Below are 16965 nucleotides of genomic sequence, written 5' to 3' on the forward strand. Positions count from 1 at the left end.
CCTGTTTGTGGCACATTAGTATATGTGAGGGGGCAAACTCACTCACTTTTAGTAAACTGACTTAAAGTAAAATGACCTGGATAAACTTTCTTTTTATTTTTTAACATCCCTCTGTATCTTTAGTATCATATTGATTGTAAATAAGGTTAGCATGTTGTTAAAGCAGGCCATACAAAAGGCGTCATTCCTTAAACTTTATCTTTGGGGTCATCTGAAGGCAATTGTCTATGGTGTGAAGATACGACATGTGCAGCACCTGAAACTACGGATACTGGATGCCTGTGCTGGCATTTCTCCTGCGGTGTTGCTATCAGTGTGTGAAGAGTGGGAGAAAAGGGTTGCATTGACAATTCAACACAATGGGCAGCACATTGAACACATTTTATACGTGGTCAGAAACTTGTAAGTAACTCATGAAAGAATAAAGTTACGTTGAAACCAAGCACACCATTGTTTTTCTTGTGACATTACCAATAAGTTTGATGTGTGACATGGCCCTCTACCTATTGAAAAAACAAAACTTGTATCCAAGATGGCCGACTTCTAAATGGCCACCATGGTCACCACCCATCTTGATGAGTTTGCCCCCTCACATATACTAATGTGCCACAAACAGGACTTTAATATCACCAACCATTCCCATGTTATTACAGTGTATCCATATAAATGGCCCACCCTGTACATTTAGACTCTTTTTCTCCAATTGATCTTTCTGAGTTAACTTCAGTAATTACTTCCTCCAAACCATCAACGTGTCTTTTAGACCCCATTGCCACAAAACTACTCAAAGAAGTCCTGCCATTAATTAATGCTTCAATTTTAAATGTTCTGGACACTCGGGTAAAGAGAGGGGCTGAGCTGTCAACTGATCACCACCTGGTGGTGAGTTGGATCAGGTGGCGGGTGAGGACGCTGGACAGACCTGGTGCACCTAAACGCGTAGTGAGGGTGTGCTGGGAACGTCTAGCAGAGGCCCCAGTCCGCGAGATCTTCAACGCACACCTCCGGCAGAGCTTCAACAGCATTCCGAGGGAGACTGGGGACATTGAGTCCGAATGGACCATGTTCAGCGTCTCCATTGCCGAAGCTGCTGCATTGAGCTGCGGCCGCAAGGTGGTTGGTGCCTGCCGTGGTGGTAATCCCCGAACCAAATGGTGGACACCAGAGGTGAAGGGAGCCACCAGGCTGAAGAAGGAGGCCTATCGGGCTTGGTTAGCCTGTGGGACTCCGGAGGCAGCCGACAGGTATCGACAGGCCAAGCGGAATGCGGCTCGGGCAGTGGCTGAAGCAAAAACTCGGGTGTGGGAGGAGTTCGGAGAGGCCATGGAAAAAGACTTTCGGACTGCCTCGAAGAGATTCTGGCAAACCGTCAGGCGTCTCAGGAGGGGAAAGCGGTGCTCTACCTGCGCTGTGTATAGTGCTGGCGGAGCGCTGTTGACGTCGACTGAGAAAATTGTCGGGCGGTGGAAGGAATACTTCGAGGACCTCCTTAATCCCACTGACACGTCTTCCGAGGAGGAAGCAGAGTCTGGGGATGAGGGGTATGACCCGCCAATTTCCGGGGGCGAGGTCACTGAGGCAGTTAAACAACTCCTTGGTGGCAGAGCCCCTGGTGTTGATGAGGTCCGCCCCGAGTTCCTGAAGGCGCTGGACGTTGTAGGGCTGTCTTGGTTGACACGTCTCTGCAATGTTGCGTGGAGATCAGGGGCAGTGCCTGTGGACTGGCAGACCGGGGTGGTGGTCCCCATCTTTAAGAAGGGGGACCGGAGAGTGTGTTCCAACTACAGGGGGATCACACTCCTCAGCCTCCCTGGGAAAGTCTATGCCAGGGTGCTGGAGAGGAGAGTTCGTCCGCTAGTCGAACCTCGGATACAGGAGGAACAATGCGGTTTTCGTCCTGGTCGCGGAACACTGGACCAGCTCTTTATCCTCTCCAGGATACTTGAGGGTGCATGGGAGTTTGCCCAACCAGTCTACATGTGTTTTGTGGACCTGGAGAAGGCATTCGACCGTGTCCCTCGGGGTGTCCTGTGGGAGGTGTTGCGGGAGTATGGGGTGTCTGGCCCATTGCTACGGGCCATTCAATCCCTATACAACCGTTGCAAGAGCTTGGTTCGCATTGCCGGCAATAAGTCGGACTCGTTCCCGGTGGGTGATGGGCTCCGCCAGGGCTGCCCTTTGTCTCCGGTTCTGTTCATAATTTTTATGGACAGGATTTCTAGGCGCAGCCAAGTGGCGGAGGGCTTTCGCTTTGGTGGCCTCAGAATCTCATCTCTGATTTTTGCGGATGATGTGGTTCTGTTGGCTTCATCGGGTGAGGGCCTCCAGCTCGCACTGGAGCGGTTCGCAGCCGAGTGTGACGCAGCGGGAATGAGGATCAGCACCTCCAAATCTGAGGCCATGGTTCTCAGCCGGAAAAGGGTGGAGTGCCCACTCCGGGTCGGGGATGAGTTCCTGCCCCAAGTGGAGGAGTTCAAGTATCTCGGGGTCTTGTTCGCGAGTGATGGGAGAAGGGAGCCGGAGATCGACAGACGGATTGGGGCTGCGGCTGCAGTAATGCGGACGCTGCACCGGTCAGTCGTGGTGAAGAGGGAGCTGAGTGCAAAAGCGAAGCTCTCAATTTACCGGTCGATCTACGTCCCTACCCTCACCTATGGCCACGAGCTGTGGGTAGTGACCGAAAGAACGAGATCGCGGATACAAGCGGCGGAAATGAGCTTCCTCCGAAGGGTGGCTGGCCTCTCCCTTAGAGATAGGGTGAGAAGTTCGGCCATCCGGGAGGGGCTCAGAGTAGAGCAGCTGCTGCTCCACATCGAAAGGAGCCAGCTGAGGTGGTTCGGGCATCTGGCAAGGATGCCCCCTGGGCGCCTCCTGGGCGAGGTGTTCCAGGCATGTCCCACCGGGAGGAGGCCCCGGGGCAGACCCAGGACACGCTGGAGAGATTATATCTCTCGGCTGGCCTGGGAACGCCTTGGTATTCCCCCGGACAAGCTGGAGGAGGTGGCTGGGGAGAGGGAGGTCTGGACCTCTTTGCTTAGGCTGCTACCCCCGCGACCCGACCTCGGATAAGCGGATGAAGATGGATTTTAAATATGATCAACCTATCTCTATTAATCGGCTGTGTACCACAGGCCTTAAAGCTGGCAGTAGTTAAACCTTTACTTAAAAAGCCATCTCAAGACAGCTGTCTTAGCTAATTATAGGCTAAGACCTTCCTTTCGTATCAAAAATTCTTGAAAGAGTAGTTGTCAAACAGCTAACAGATCATCTGCAGAGGGATGGCTTATTTGAAGAGTTTCAGTCAGCTTTCAGAGCTCATCACAGCACAGAAACAGCTTTAGTGAAGGTTACAAATGATCTTCCCGTTCGATACTGTTGACCATAATATTCTATTAGAGCGATTAGAACATGCCTGTAGGTACTACAGGTACTGCGCTGCAGTGGTTTGTATTATATCTATCTAATATACTCCAGTTTGTTTATGTAAATGGAGAGTCTTCTTCAGAATGCTGAACCCACAGGGTTCACTGCTAGGACCAATTCTGTTTACATTATACATGCTTCCCTTAGGCAGCATCATTAGAAGACATAGCATACATTTTCACTGCTATGCAGATGACACCCAGCTCTATCTGTCCATGAAGCCAGATAACACACACCAATGAGTTAAACTGCAGGAATGTCTTAAAGACATAAAGACCTGGATGGCCGCTAACTTTCTGCTTCTTAATTCAGATCAAACTGAGGTTATTGTACTCGGCCCTGAAAAGCCTAGAAATATGGTATCTAACCAGATTCTTACTCTGGATGGCATTACCTTGGCCTCCAGTAACACTGTGAGAAACCTTGGAGTCATTTTTGACCAGGATATGTCCTTCAATGCACATATTAAACAAATATGTAGGACTGCTTTCCTCCATTTGTGCAACATCTGTAAAATTAGAAATATCTTGTCTCAGACGCTGAAAAACAAGTTCATGCATTTATTACTTCCAGGCTGGACGACTGTAATTCATTATTATCAGGATGTCCTAAAAACTCGCTGAAAAGCCTTCAGTTAATCCAAAATGCTGCAGCAAGAGTCCTGACAGGGACTAGAAAGAGAGAGCATATTTCTCCTGTTTTGGCCTCCCTTCATTGGCTTCCTGTTAAATCCAGAATTGAATTCAAAATCCCGCTCCTCACATACAAGGTCTTAAATAATCAGGCCCAGTAGCGGTTTTAGCTACGGGCGACACGGGCGGTTGCCCGGGGCGGCATTGTGGTGGGGGGCGGCATTACAGGCATTGGCAAAAAAGAAGAAGAAGAAATGCTCGTACTCGTGCTGCCCCGACCTCTATGGAACGCCAGGACTGCCATAATAAATTAATTAAATACACCATTAAATAATTAATTAAATGTGGCAATAATTAATTAAAATTGGAATTAATTAAATAAATAGTTATGACACATTTAATTAATTAATTATTGACATATTTAATTAATTATTTACGTATTTCACATTTTAATTAATTATTGACACATTTAATTAATTAATTATTGACACATTTAATTAATTATTTATGTATTTCACATTTTAATTAATTATTGACACATTTAATTAATTATTTAATGATATATTTATTTATTTCATTTTGGCAGTCCTGGCGCCTGGCTCTCATCTTGAATTAATTTTATCTGTCAGCCTCACCCATCAAACTCAGGGGGCGGGGTTAACGCTGCCCATGCAGCTTCTCTAACATTTGATTGGTTGCCGTGCAAAGTAAGTCAAAACAGGTCGATCCTAGATAATCGATTGCTTGTGTAGACTTGGGGCAGCCAGGTATCCCAGAATGCATTTCAAATCACAGGCAGCAATGGTGGTGGTGTAGTTTTAAAATACCCCGTTTTTCTGTCACCAGCTACACTTTTAACAGTGTTTTAGCCGCGAATGTCGCACCGTAACCTTCACATGTCTGGTCAGGTTGTCAACATAGAACATGTTTGCAAAAGTGCTCAGATGTTTTCAGAGATTTCACTAGCTCTGCTAACAATTAGCATGCAGAGTGCACCCAGGGGGTTACGTTAACCGGTTTGTTTACATATTCCACTCTCCGTGTTCCACATGTTGCATCCACATTGCATCTCTTTCCGCCTGGTCTTGTGTCTCTGTGCTTCTGTAACATAAAGAACGAGCTGACATTTTTCTCACGACACCAGCGATCAGCTCAACAGACCCTCAGTTTACCTGCATGCATCCTCCTCCTCCTCATCTGTCAGCTGTTCCCATATGGAAAAGAAATAGTAAAACCATATATGATTTACTCATGAAAGTGGCCACTTTCATGAGTAAATCATATATAAATCATATAAGGCTTACATGATTTACTCATGAAAGTGGCCACTTTCTCATTACTTTCATATTTTTTTTTTAGTAAGTATCCAAAACATACAAGTTTCATTATATAATTTTTCAAGGGATCTTATATGCGTTTTCACTCTTGTATGCTTTTCATACAAGTTTCATACAAGACAGATACAAACTTTATAAGATTTATATATATCTTTTCCATATGGGTTTAACACCTGCTGCTAATTCAAGAAACACGCCTACGTTACCTGGTGATAGTCACAGTTTAACCGGGCAGCCGGTACTCGATATAAAGCAATGTCAGCGCATTTTTCTGCACAAGATAAGGAAATATAGTGTTTTCCCCGAGCGCAGAGCTGCTGGAGCTTGTTTCCTTACAGAGCACTTTATAGGCAAACCAGCTTCATCGGCGGCTGATGTCCAATCACCCGCACACAGCTTTGAAACCTCGCCTGAGTTTTAGCTCTCAGTGGTTAAACGCTTAATACACTCAGGTTTTGTCTGTCGGGTCACGTTTACTTCGCTGTTTTATTTACAACTGAGCGAATCGGTTTGGCTGAGGTTAAAGTTATGTTTCATAACTGCATAGTTTTACAGACCTTTAACGGTTCACTGGCACATGTGTTAGACTGAACTATTCACTTTTCTTTATCTGGTGTGTTTTGGATTTAACAGTGAATCTTGAGAGTAAACTGACTTTTAAAATGTTTTAAAGAAAGAGAAGAGAAGGCGCATTTCCACAGAGAGGAGTTTGCAACAGCGTGTTCATCATGAAGACTGCAACCCAGAGGCGGAGCCAGACATTTGAAACACCCGGGGCTTAGCCCAAAAGGGTAGTATGCATGTGGGATTTTTTTTTTTTTTTTTTTGGGGGGGGGGGGTAGAAATGACTGAAAGATTAATTGGCTCTGTTTTGAGTTTTGTTCAAAAAAGAATGACATCATATAGGGAAAAATATATATCACATGTGCAGGACACCTTAAACTAGTTTTTTAATTAAGCAGCAAGGCAGAACAAAGTCGGGGCTGTATCAAGACATGAGGACTAAACCCCAATTCAACCAGACCCAGAACTGATCCAGAATTAAAACAGGACTACAACAGTTCAAAATCAGGACTACTTGGGACTTAACCAAGACAGAACCAGAATCAGAACTAGATGATAGTAGCACTAAAAATCATCATAGACCTGCACTACACTTATTTTTTAATTCTACCAAAGTACAATATTTAGATTGAGAAAAGTTTATATAATTATTTAACCTTGTTGTGCAAACAAGCCTGCAAAACTTAATAAATATAGAATTTGAAAAATAACAAACCTAAAAAGAAACACTAGGTACGAGATACATGAGTACCTATGATATGGTGATACTTTTGGTAAACAACCATTTGACTAACGTGTGTGTCTCACCTGCTCTTGTTCTTTTTTTTTTTTTTTGATTTATATTTTTTTATTAAGGTTTCAAAAACAGGCATTCACAGTATGTACATCATGTAAGCATACTTCTTGCTTAGGTTATCTGCCTGAGATACCAAAATAGTATTTTAATTTACATCCAAGTCATAAAGAAAGAATATTTACAACTATAGAAGCAATTGAAACAATCACATAATCCAAAATAAGAAAACAAACAAAACCAACAAACAAAAAAAAAACAAAAAAAAACAAAACAAAACACGGATGTATTGGTAGGGGGTGATCCTATAAATATATACTCTCATACATCACCGTTATTGGTTTGTAAAAATAAAATCTGGCCTATGAGGTGTGATATATTTGACCCAGTTTTCCCAGTATGATGTAAATTTCTCCAGCTTGTGGTTAACAGAAGCTGTTATCTTTTCCATGTTATAGATTTCCATTGTGATTTCCATCCATGTACTTATGTTTGGGCTCTCCGGGGATAACCATTTTCTGGTGATATTCTTTTTACAGGCCACCAGTAGAATATTTACTAAATGTTTATCATATTTAGGCCATTCCTGAGGTATATATCCAAAGAACATAATCTTACTCTCGAGGGGTATTTCACATTTAAAGATATCCTGTAAGGCATTATGTATTTCTCTCCAATAATCCCTCAAGATAGAGCAGTCCCAGAAAATGTGGTAGTGATTTGCACTTTGATTTCCACAGTTCCTCCAACAAGCAGGGGAATTATCATCATAATGAGACTTCTGAGAAGGTGTTATAAAGTATCTAATTAGGCACTTCCAGCCAAATTCCCTCCACTTTTGTGAGCTGGTACACATCCACTGATACCTCCATATTGCCGTCCATTCTTCCTCTAATATTTTTATCCCTCCTTCCTTCTCCCATTTTGTTCTAATATATGAAGTCGAATATGGTTTCAAATCCATTAGACCCTTATACAGACATGATACAATTCTATCAATAGTTTCTGAGTTATAGCTTTTTATAAACACTTCCATCAAGCGTGTGTTTGTCATTGTTACATTTCTCATCTTCATGTCAGCATAGTGCCTTAACTGCAAATATCGATAGAAGTCTTGTTTTTCTAATGAAAATGTCTTTCTAAGCGTGTCGAAGCTGAACAATTTTCCATCTTTCATTATACTACACAGGGCTGTTATGCCCTTACCTGTCCAGTCCTTGAATCTAGAATCCAATTCATTAGGCTTGAACTCTGAGTCGTAAGCACACCATTTAAGAACTGTAATATTGGTTTCGAGTTTATATTCCTTTATAATAGTTTGCCATGTTTTAAGGGTTCTTTTCACCCACAGGTTATCAATGTTTTTTATATAGGTTTGTAAATTTTTGTCAGCTAGAGTTGCCTGAATAGGAATAGACAGCATTTGTTCCTCAATGGTTTTCCATTGGGCAGTGTATGATGGGTTACACCAGCATATTATTGCTCTCATCTGTGCTGCAAAGTAGTAGTATCTGACTCACCTGCTCTTGTTCATCTCTGTTCTGTCCTCATTCTCCCTCTCTGTTCCTCTCTCTCTCTTTGTGCTGACAATCATCAAATATACAGTTGAAACCAGATATTTACAAACTCTTCAGATAAAAACACAAACACTTTTTTTTAATTGTAACATCAAATCAGACTAAATGTTTATTTTTTTTTAGATTGATAAATATAAAAAACATATTTGTTAACTTTAAGAGTAAAGAGAGAAACTATCTGTATTTCTTAATTGTAAATGGCACCAAATTGTATTCAAAATTGAGCCACACTTATGGAGCTCCACAATTCTTTTCCTGGTGTTTTGGTTGACATCTCTTGATTTTCCCATGTCACAGAAACAGGCTCTGTGTTTTGCCTTATATGCATCCACAGGTGTGCCACCAATTTACTCACATGGACTCTACTAACCTATCAGAAGCTTCTTCAGCTCAGAATGGAATCGTCTGGAGTTTCTTATTAATTAACAATAAACGTAGTGTACATGTACTCCTAAATTTGATGAAAGTGATAAAAAACAGAAAGCTCTGTCTCTCTTTATTCTGACATTTAACTAATTCAAAATATATTTCAATATTTATCTAAAACAAAAGTTTACTCTAAATTGATGTTGTACAGTAAAAATGTTTTATGTTTTCTCCCTAAAGTGTATGTAAATATCTGGTTACAAATGTGAATATCCTGCTGTGTACTGAAATCCCTCTTGGGCTATGTCCACACGTACACGGGTATTTTTGAAAACTGAGATTTTCCGTTTTCGTTTAAAAAAAAAAATTCCGTCCACACGTGAAGGCAGAAATGAAGGAAAACGCTGCTAGGAACATGCCAAAGCAGCAGGTGGCGCTATATTCCTAACCGTGTAGAAATGTTGGCCAATCAGAAGTCTAGAAGACTCGGTGGGAAAAAGTAAACAAAGCTGGGGCATAGAAGCAGAACCGAGTCGTATGTGTGGAGGGACAGTAACTGTGTGTGTATACTGTATGTAAGCATTTAAACACTGCAGAGACTACAATTAACAGTAACAGTATTGTAGAAATTCATTTCACCAAAACAATAACGTGGCGCACACTGTGACGTCAAAAAATGCGCACATCTTTGACGCTGCGTTTTCTGCGTTTTTCTCGTCCACACGTAAATGCAAAAACGGAGTTTTAGAAAATATCCACCCTGGCCGGAGTTTTTAAAAATCTCAGTTTTTAGTCACCGAAAACGCCGTTTATGTGTGGACGAAAGGTGCAAACGCATAGAAAAATCTACGTTTTCAAAAATACCCGGGTACGTGTGGACATTGCCTTGTTTTGCATAGAAATATACTGAACAACATACAAAGCATAATATATAAAATAACATTTACCTGAGTTTTTTCTTTGAAAGAAGCCTCTAATGTCCATTCTTATATTTCAGTACATAACTGAAACCGATTTAGTCGGGGAGGGTAAGAACTGAAAATATGAAATAAACACACGTAAGCTAAGACTCTCTAAAAAAAATAGCATTTGTTCGGCTTTTCATTTCGCCATTTGTTGATTCACTTGAAGAGCAAGTAAGGTAATATGGGTCAAGTGATCAGTTTGATATCAATCTTTCGTGATACACCGTCATATTTACATTATTTGTACAGTACGAATGATTTGCTTTGGTACCTGCTCAAACTTAAGCTCTCCTTAGTATGGCTGGCACCGTTTCTCCAACAGCGCACTCACAGGCAGCAGCTGCCCCGCCCCCTCGCTCAGTTGCTTAGTGCCTGAGCTCGGATCATACCAATATCAGGGGGGATTCACGCACAGTCGTAAATTCCCACAGTGTGCACTATGTGCTTCGAATATTGTGTGTACTTTTTGTTTTTTACAGTTGTCAGCCAGGCATCTAACTATGAAAAAATTACACTCCAAAAGACTCCGGGCTTCTGACAAAACAACCCGGGCTTAAGCCCAGTAAGCCACCCCCACGCTCCGCCCCTGCTGCAACCTGGACAGAAATATTATATCATCTGTTTTTTAATAGTTATTCAACTGTATTCTAAGCACCAGCTGTCTGTTAGAATATTTAGAGTTTACTTAAATAAAAATAAATGAAGTTAACATATAATTTGTGATTTTTTTTTTCTCTTTTTTTTCTTTTTCGGTCATGTTATGTTTAAGGCTTGTTACAAACTATGAAACACATCGTGCAGACTTCTGGATGTTTTGTTCTTTATGCTGTAGATTTTCACGTCTCTGGAATAGTTGGCAGTAATAAGGATGATTTTCTGTAAAATCATATTGATATGACCCGTGACATATTCGTAGATGACCGTTAGATTAGTCAGCTGGGAAACTCTGTGTTAACTCATGGAGCTGAGGATATCGTGGATATGCTGACCTCGCTCTGTGGTGTACAGGTCCGTTTACCCTCATGATTAATATTCACTATAAAAATATTAGCCGAACATCATGAAGTCTGTATGTGTTTCATAGTGTCGAACAACCTTTGTACAGTTAAAGCCAGCAGTTACTACATGACAGAAACACCAACGTTATCTCTTTTATGCGTTTATATGCAGGTCACGCTGATTACTGAACAAAAACCCAAAGATCAGCTGTTAATCGAATTTATTTGCTTTCTCTCCTCCTTAAACATGTTTTTAATGTTAGTTATAATTCAGAATTGGCGACTGAAACACGTAGGACACATACGAACATCAGGAAATAAAACCCCGATAAATATAACCTCAGTAAAAGAAGTCAGTGTCAGCGGGGGTTATTACAGCTGTGTACCGGGGCCTGAACTTTGTCGGCGGTAATAACAGCTCGATTGCTTGCGAGGCGAGCGGGTCTATCCCACGCTTTGCCGTGAGACTGGGCAAACATCTCCAAATCATCGAAACACTTTTGCAAAGAGGCTGTATCTTGACAAACCGACCGGACACATGAAGATTAAACCAATACATTCTCGGCTAAAAAAAATATTAAAACGGTATTTGGTGACACACAAACAGGGTTTTTCAAAGTTCAGTTCTGTTAGTTTCCACATGCCGGTTGTTGTGTGCTAAAAACAATGGCCACCAGGCCAAAGCAATGGTTTTGACTCGATCAGCGTTAGCCCCGCCCCCTGAGTTTGATGGGTGAGGTTGACAGATAAAATTATTTCATGGTGAGACCTGAAGGAGTCAACTGTGCAATAATTAATTAAAATGTGAAATAAAGAAATAATTAATTAAATGTGTCAATAATTAATTAAAATGTGAAATAAAGAAATAATTAATTAAATATGTCATTAATTAATTAAATGTGTCAATAATTAATTAAATGTGTCAATAATTAATTAATTGCGTGTCATAAATATTTATGTAATTAATTATTTCCGATTGTAATTAATTATTGCCACATTTAATTAATTATTTAATGGTGTATTGAATTAATTCATTATGGCAGTCCTAGGCTTCAAACTTTCCTTTTTGCAAAAGCATATAGTTAGGGCTAGATCAGGTGACCCTGAATCCTCCCTTAGTTACAGTGGGGCAAAAAAGTATTTAGTCAGCCACCGATTGTGCAAGTTCCCCCACCTAAAATGATGACAGAGGTCAGTAATTTGCACCAGAGGTACACTTCAACTGTGAGAGACAGAATGTGAAAAAAAAATCCATGAATCCACATGGTAGGATTTGTAAAGAATTTATTTGTAAATCAGGGTGGAAAATAAGTATTTGGTCAATAACAAAAACACAACTCAATACTTTGTAACATAACCTTTGTTGGCAATAACAGAGGTCAAACGTTTACTATAGGTCTTTACCAGGTTTGCACACACAGTAGCTGGTATTTTGACCCATTCCTCCATGCAGATCTTCTCGAGAGCAGTGATGTTTTGGGGCTGTCGCCGAGCAACACGGACTTTCAACTCCCGCCACAGATTTTCTATGGGGTTGAGGTCTGGAGACTGGCTAGGCCACTCCAGGACTTTCAAGTGCTTCTTACGGAGCCACTCCTTTGTTGCCCGGGCGGTGTGTTTTGGATCATTGTCATGTTGGAAGACCCAGCCTCGTTTCATCTTCAAAGTTCTCACTGATGGAAGGAGGTTTTGGCTCAAAATCTCACGATACATGGCCCCATTCATTCTGTCCTTAACACGGATCAGTCGTCCTGTCCCCTTGGCAGAAAAACAGCCTCATAGCATGATGTTTCCACCCCCATGCTTCACAGTAGGTATGGTGTTCTTGGGATGCAACTCAGTATTCTTCTTCCTCCAAACACGACGAGTTGAGTTTATACCAAAAAGTTCTACTTTGGTTTCATCTGACCACATGACATTCTCCCAATCCTCTGCTGTATCATCCATGTGCTCTCTGGCAAACTTCAGACGGGCCTGGACATGCACTGGCTTCAGCAGCGGAACACGTCTGGCACTGCGGGATTTGATTCCCTGCCGTTGTAGTGTGTTACTGATGGTGACCTTTGTTACTTTGGTCCCAGCTCTCTGCAGGTCATTCACCAGGTCCCCCCGTGTGGTTCTGGGATCTTTGCTCACCGTTCTCATGATCATTTTGACCCCACGGGATGAGATCTTGCGTGGAGCCCCATATCGAGGGAGATTATCAGTGGTCTTGTATGTCTTCCATTTTCTGATGATTGCTCCCACAGTTGATTTTTTCACACCAAGCTGCTTGCCTATTGTAGATTCACTCTTCCCAGTCTGGTGCAGGTCTACAATACTTTTCCTGGTGTCCTTCGAAAGCTCTTTGGTCTTGGCCATGGCGGCGTTTGGAGTCTGACTGTTTGAGGCTGTGGACAGGTGTCTTTTATACAGATGATGAGTTCAAACAGGTGCCATTCATACAGGTAACGAGTGGGGGACAGAAACGCTTCTTACAGAAGACGTTACAGGTCTGTGAGAGCCAGAGATTTTCCTTGTTTGAGGTGACCAAATACTTATTTTCCACCCTAATTTACGAATAAATTCTTTACAAATCCTACCATGTGAATTCATGGATTTTTTTTTCACATTCTGTCTCTCACAGTTGAAGTGTACCTCTGGTGCAAATTACTGACCTCTGTCATCATTTTAGGTGGGGGAACTTGCACAATCGGTGGCTGACTAAATACTTTTTTGCCCCACTGTATGCTGCAGTAGGTGTAGGCTGCTGGGGTACTCCCATGATGCATTGCGTTTTTCCTTTTCAGTCACCTTTTTCACTCACTGTGTGTTAAAAGAACTCTCTGCATTAAATCGTACTTGTTATTAATCTCTGTCTCTCTTCCACAGTATGTATTCTATCCTGTCTTCCTTGCCTGGTTCTGCCAGAGGTTTCTTCCTGTTAAAAGGGAGTTTTTCCTTCCCACTGTCGCCAAAGTGCTTGCTCATAGGGGGTCATTTGATTGTTGGGTTTTTCTCTGTATGTATTATTGTAGGGCAGGGGTGGGCAACTCCAGGCCTCGAGGGCCGGTGTCCTGCAAGTTTTAGATATCACCCTGGGTCAACACACCTGAATCAAATGATTAGTTCATTACTAGGCTTCTGGTGAACTACAAGGCATGTTGAGGAGGTAATTTAGCCATTTGAATCAGCTGTGTTGGATCAAGGATGGATCTAAAACCTGCAGGACACCGGCCCTTCGAGGCCTGGAGTTGCCCACCCCTCTTGTAGGGTCTACCTTACAATATAAAGCGCCTTGAGGTGACTGTTGTTGTGATTTGGCGCTATATAAATAAAATTTTATTAAATTGAATTGAAATGAATTGAAGAATTCCCTTCCTCCTTCAAATGTGAGACACCTAGCTCAACAGAAGGAGCATCATCATCAGAAACATCAGGATCAGTCAGGATATTTAACTCAACTAATTTTTCTAAGATAGTACTCATAATTTTTTTCTTCACCGGAATATGAAAGTGGGCTTCAATGCTCAACAAGTCATCCTTACGACACAACTCCACTTTCTCATAACTCGTAGCATGAATGAAATCTTGTAAATCAAAACCAATGCTTAAATACAAGGCACTGTACAACATTGTATCAAACAAACAAGTTGTCCACAGCTGGATGAGATCCTGGATGAGCCCCCACTTGTGTTACGCCTCCTCATTGACAGGAGGGGGTAGCACAACAACTCCAATAAGTCAGTACAAGTGTTGTAGCAGATTAGAGTTATTTGTGAGAAATAGGTAATTTCCCAAAAAACAGTATAATAACCATAATTCAGAATAATGGGATTTTACTTAAGTTCACATGCGTGTGAAGGCAGACAGACACACACACAATGGAAACATCAGGAAACATGGAACAGTACACAAACGACAGTGTCTCCAGGGTACCTTAAAAAGGAATGAGCATGATTATAAGCAGCCTATGTCGATCATTATGCAAAAATTAACTATGAGCCAGAATTAGCTTCTTTTTGTTAAAACTTTTTTTTTTCATTTATATTCAACTTACTCTTAGCTGCTCTGTGATTTCTCTACAAGTAGAGAGTAGCCATACTTTTATGAATGGGTAGTATATACACCCTGTTTGACTCCAATGTCATGTGGTTTACCTTACTGCGACTCCTGGCAAATAGCTCCACCACTTCTGTCCTAAACTGGTCGTGGTTCTTATTCAGGAAATGATGAACCTGGAAAAAGATGGTTACATTATTTTTTTTAAGTAAACATTAATACGCACACTGTATATAACAGGGTGGTCAATACCTGATAAGTGACAGGTCCAGCATAGTGGTAAATAGTGAAGACTGGCAAAGGGTTCCTGGGCTTGGCATAGTAGGGGCTGTTTCCATGATGGTAGTGGCACTTCTGGAGGAATGTGTGGTCAGTGGCCTGTCAGGGACATACCCCCACAACCATCCCAGAAGAACAATTATGCTTTATTTAAAGTTTAAAACAAAACAAAACACAGATGTAGAGAAAAAGGAAAAAGCACTAGAGATTGTGTACAAAAGATAGGAGCACCTTGAAACATGAAGCTAATGTGAATGCCTTTTTACCTGGATTCTTTTTAACAGTCACCAGGGCAACTGCTCTGGTTGCAAAAAGCTATCCCACAATTCACTGGTTATTCCAGGCAATTCTGTTAAAGGAGGTCTGTGGAATCTCTGCAGAGGCCCCTTTACAGCAGTGTTGATTGTATTAGCGTGCACCTCTTGCTTGCACACACTGTGCAAGCTAGCACCGGACAAAACAGTTATGAAGATTGCACTGTATGTGCTATATGTCATGTATCTTGTAGCCTTGTAGCCTATTGCACTTGTAACTCGTTTTTGTTGTTGTTGTTGTCACATTTAATTTGAATGGATTAGAATATTAATTTATGTTCCATATTACAGTTTGCAATATTATTATATAATTTTTGCATAATTGAGTTTATTATATAATTAAATGCTTCATTATTATTTTTCTCAGAATTTTATGTGTTATATTTAAGTTGTTTACTATGCCACGCTGTGAGAAGTAATTTTATTTCATACCTGACTTTATTTACAGTGGGATGTTTTTAAGAGTAACAAGCTCCTTCCTCCTCTTTCACCATGAATTGCAATGTGTCCACCAGACTTACATACCGCACTAGATGTGAGTGGGAACCACTTAAAATACAGAGTCTTTGTCACATAATGGACTTTTGTTGCATATGGCCAGCCCCTTATGTCTTTCTCTTTTAAAATGTTTGGTTCATGACACCTTTTGTTAACTGTTCACATATACATTACTGCTGTTTCACTAAAAATGATTTTTGAACATTTTCTGAATCATTTGTTCTACGTTATACTGCCCTATCTTGAGGTTTCATGTGCACTATTTTGTTTGCAAGTTAAAATGAGGAAATTTCTACTTTAATCAAAGGAAGGTTTTGCACTATTATTTCATGATTTTGCATACTTGATATTATATATTTAAGTAATTCATTATTATTTACCTTTAGGCATTTAGTATGGGATGCGTAGGAGGTAATTTTGGTTCCTACCTGGCAGTGTTTACAGTGGGACTCTTTACCGGATTGTAACATGGTCTCAGTATCATGTGTGTCAGGGAGACATGTGGGGGGGAAAAGGGGGGGTGAGGTGCACAGTTCTGGACTATATACATATGAACAGTAACTCAGTATTAAAAAATATCAAATATATAAATATCAGAAAAAAAATTGTGTTTTATATTTACAGTGTGGGTTATGGGACATAAATTAAATCTTGCACAGTGGTAAATGGCCTGCATTTTTATAGCGCTTTACTCAGTCCCTAAGGACCCCAAAGCGCTTTACACTACATTCAGTCATTCACCCATTCACACACACACTCACACACTGGCGATAGCAAGCTACATTGTAGCCACAGCCACCCTGGGGCCCACTGACAGAGGCGAGGCTGCCGGACACTGGCGCCACCGGGCCCTCTGACCACCACCAGTAGGCAAACATGGGGTTAGTATCTTGCCCAAGGATATTTGGCATGCAGCCAGGAGGCAGCCTGGGATCGAACCACCGACCTTCTGATTAGTGGCTGACCTGCTCTGCCACCTGAGCTACACCACCATCAGTGGTGATGGTAGTTTGTGTAGTCTATGTATAGAAGTCCTATATGGTACAAAACCACTGCCAAGCAGCTGGGTGAGACAGTGATTGTCATGATCCTGGGTTGTTGACCCAGCATTTTGTGTTTCATTTTGGTTTCATCTTTTGTTTGGTGTTTATTCTGATTCTGTATTAATTCTTTGGGTT

The 16965-nt window shown here is 41.5% G+C and overlaps 1 protein-coding gene across 1 annotated transcript in view; it reads right to left on the reverse strand.

Moving 5' to 3' along the window:
• myo15b (myosin XVB) overlaps positions 1-16965 on the reverse strand; it is a 116752-nt gene that overhangs the window by 88197 nt on the left and 11590 nt on the right. The window contains exons 4-5 of the mRNA XM_040038600.1: positions 14949-15074; positions 14795-14872 (exon numbers count right to left, since the gene is read on the reverse strand). Of these exons, the coding sequence (XP_039894534.1) occupies positions 14795-14872; positions 14949-15074 (204 nt within the window). The remainder of the gene's footprint in view (positions 1-14794; positions 14873-14948; positions 15075-16965) is intronic.

Source organism: Simochromis diagramma, unplaced genomic scaffold (genome assembly GCF_900408965.1).
Source record: "Simochromis diagramma unplaced genomic scaffold, fSimDia1.1 OVJJ01000617.1, whole genome shotgun sequence".
Classification (NCBI taxonomy): domain Eukaryota; kingdom Metazoa; phylum Chordata; class Actinopteri; order Cichliformes; family Cichlidae; genus Simochromis; species Simochromis diagramma.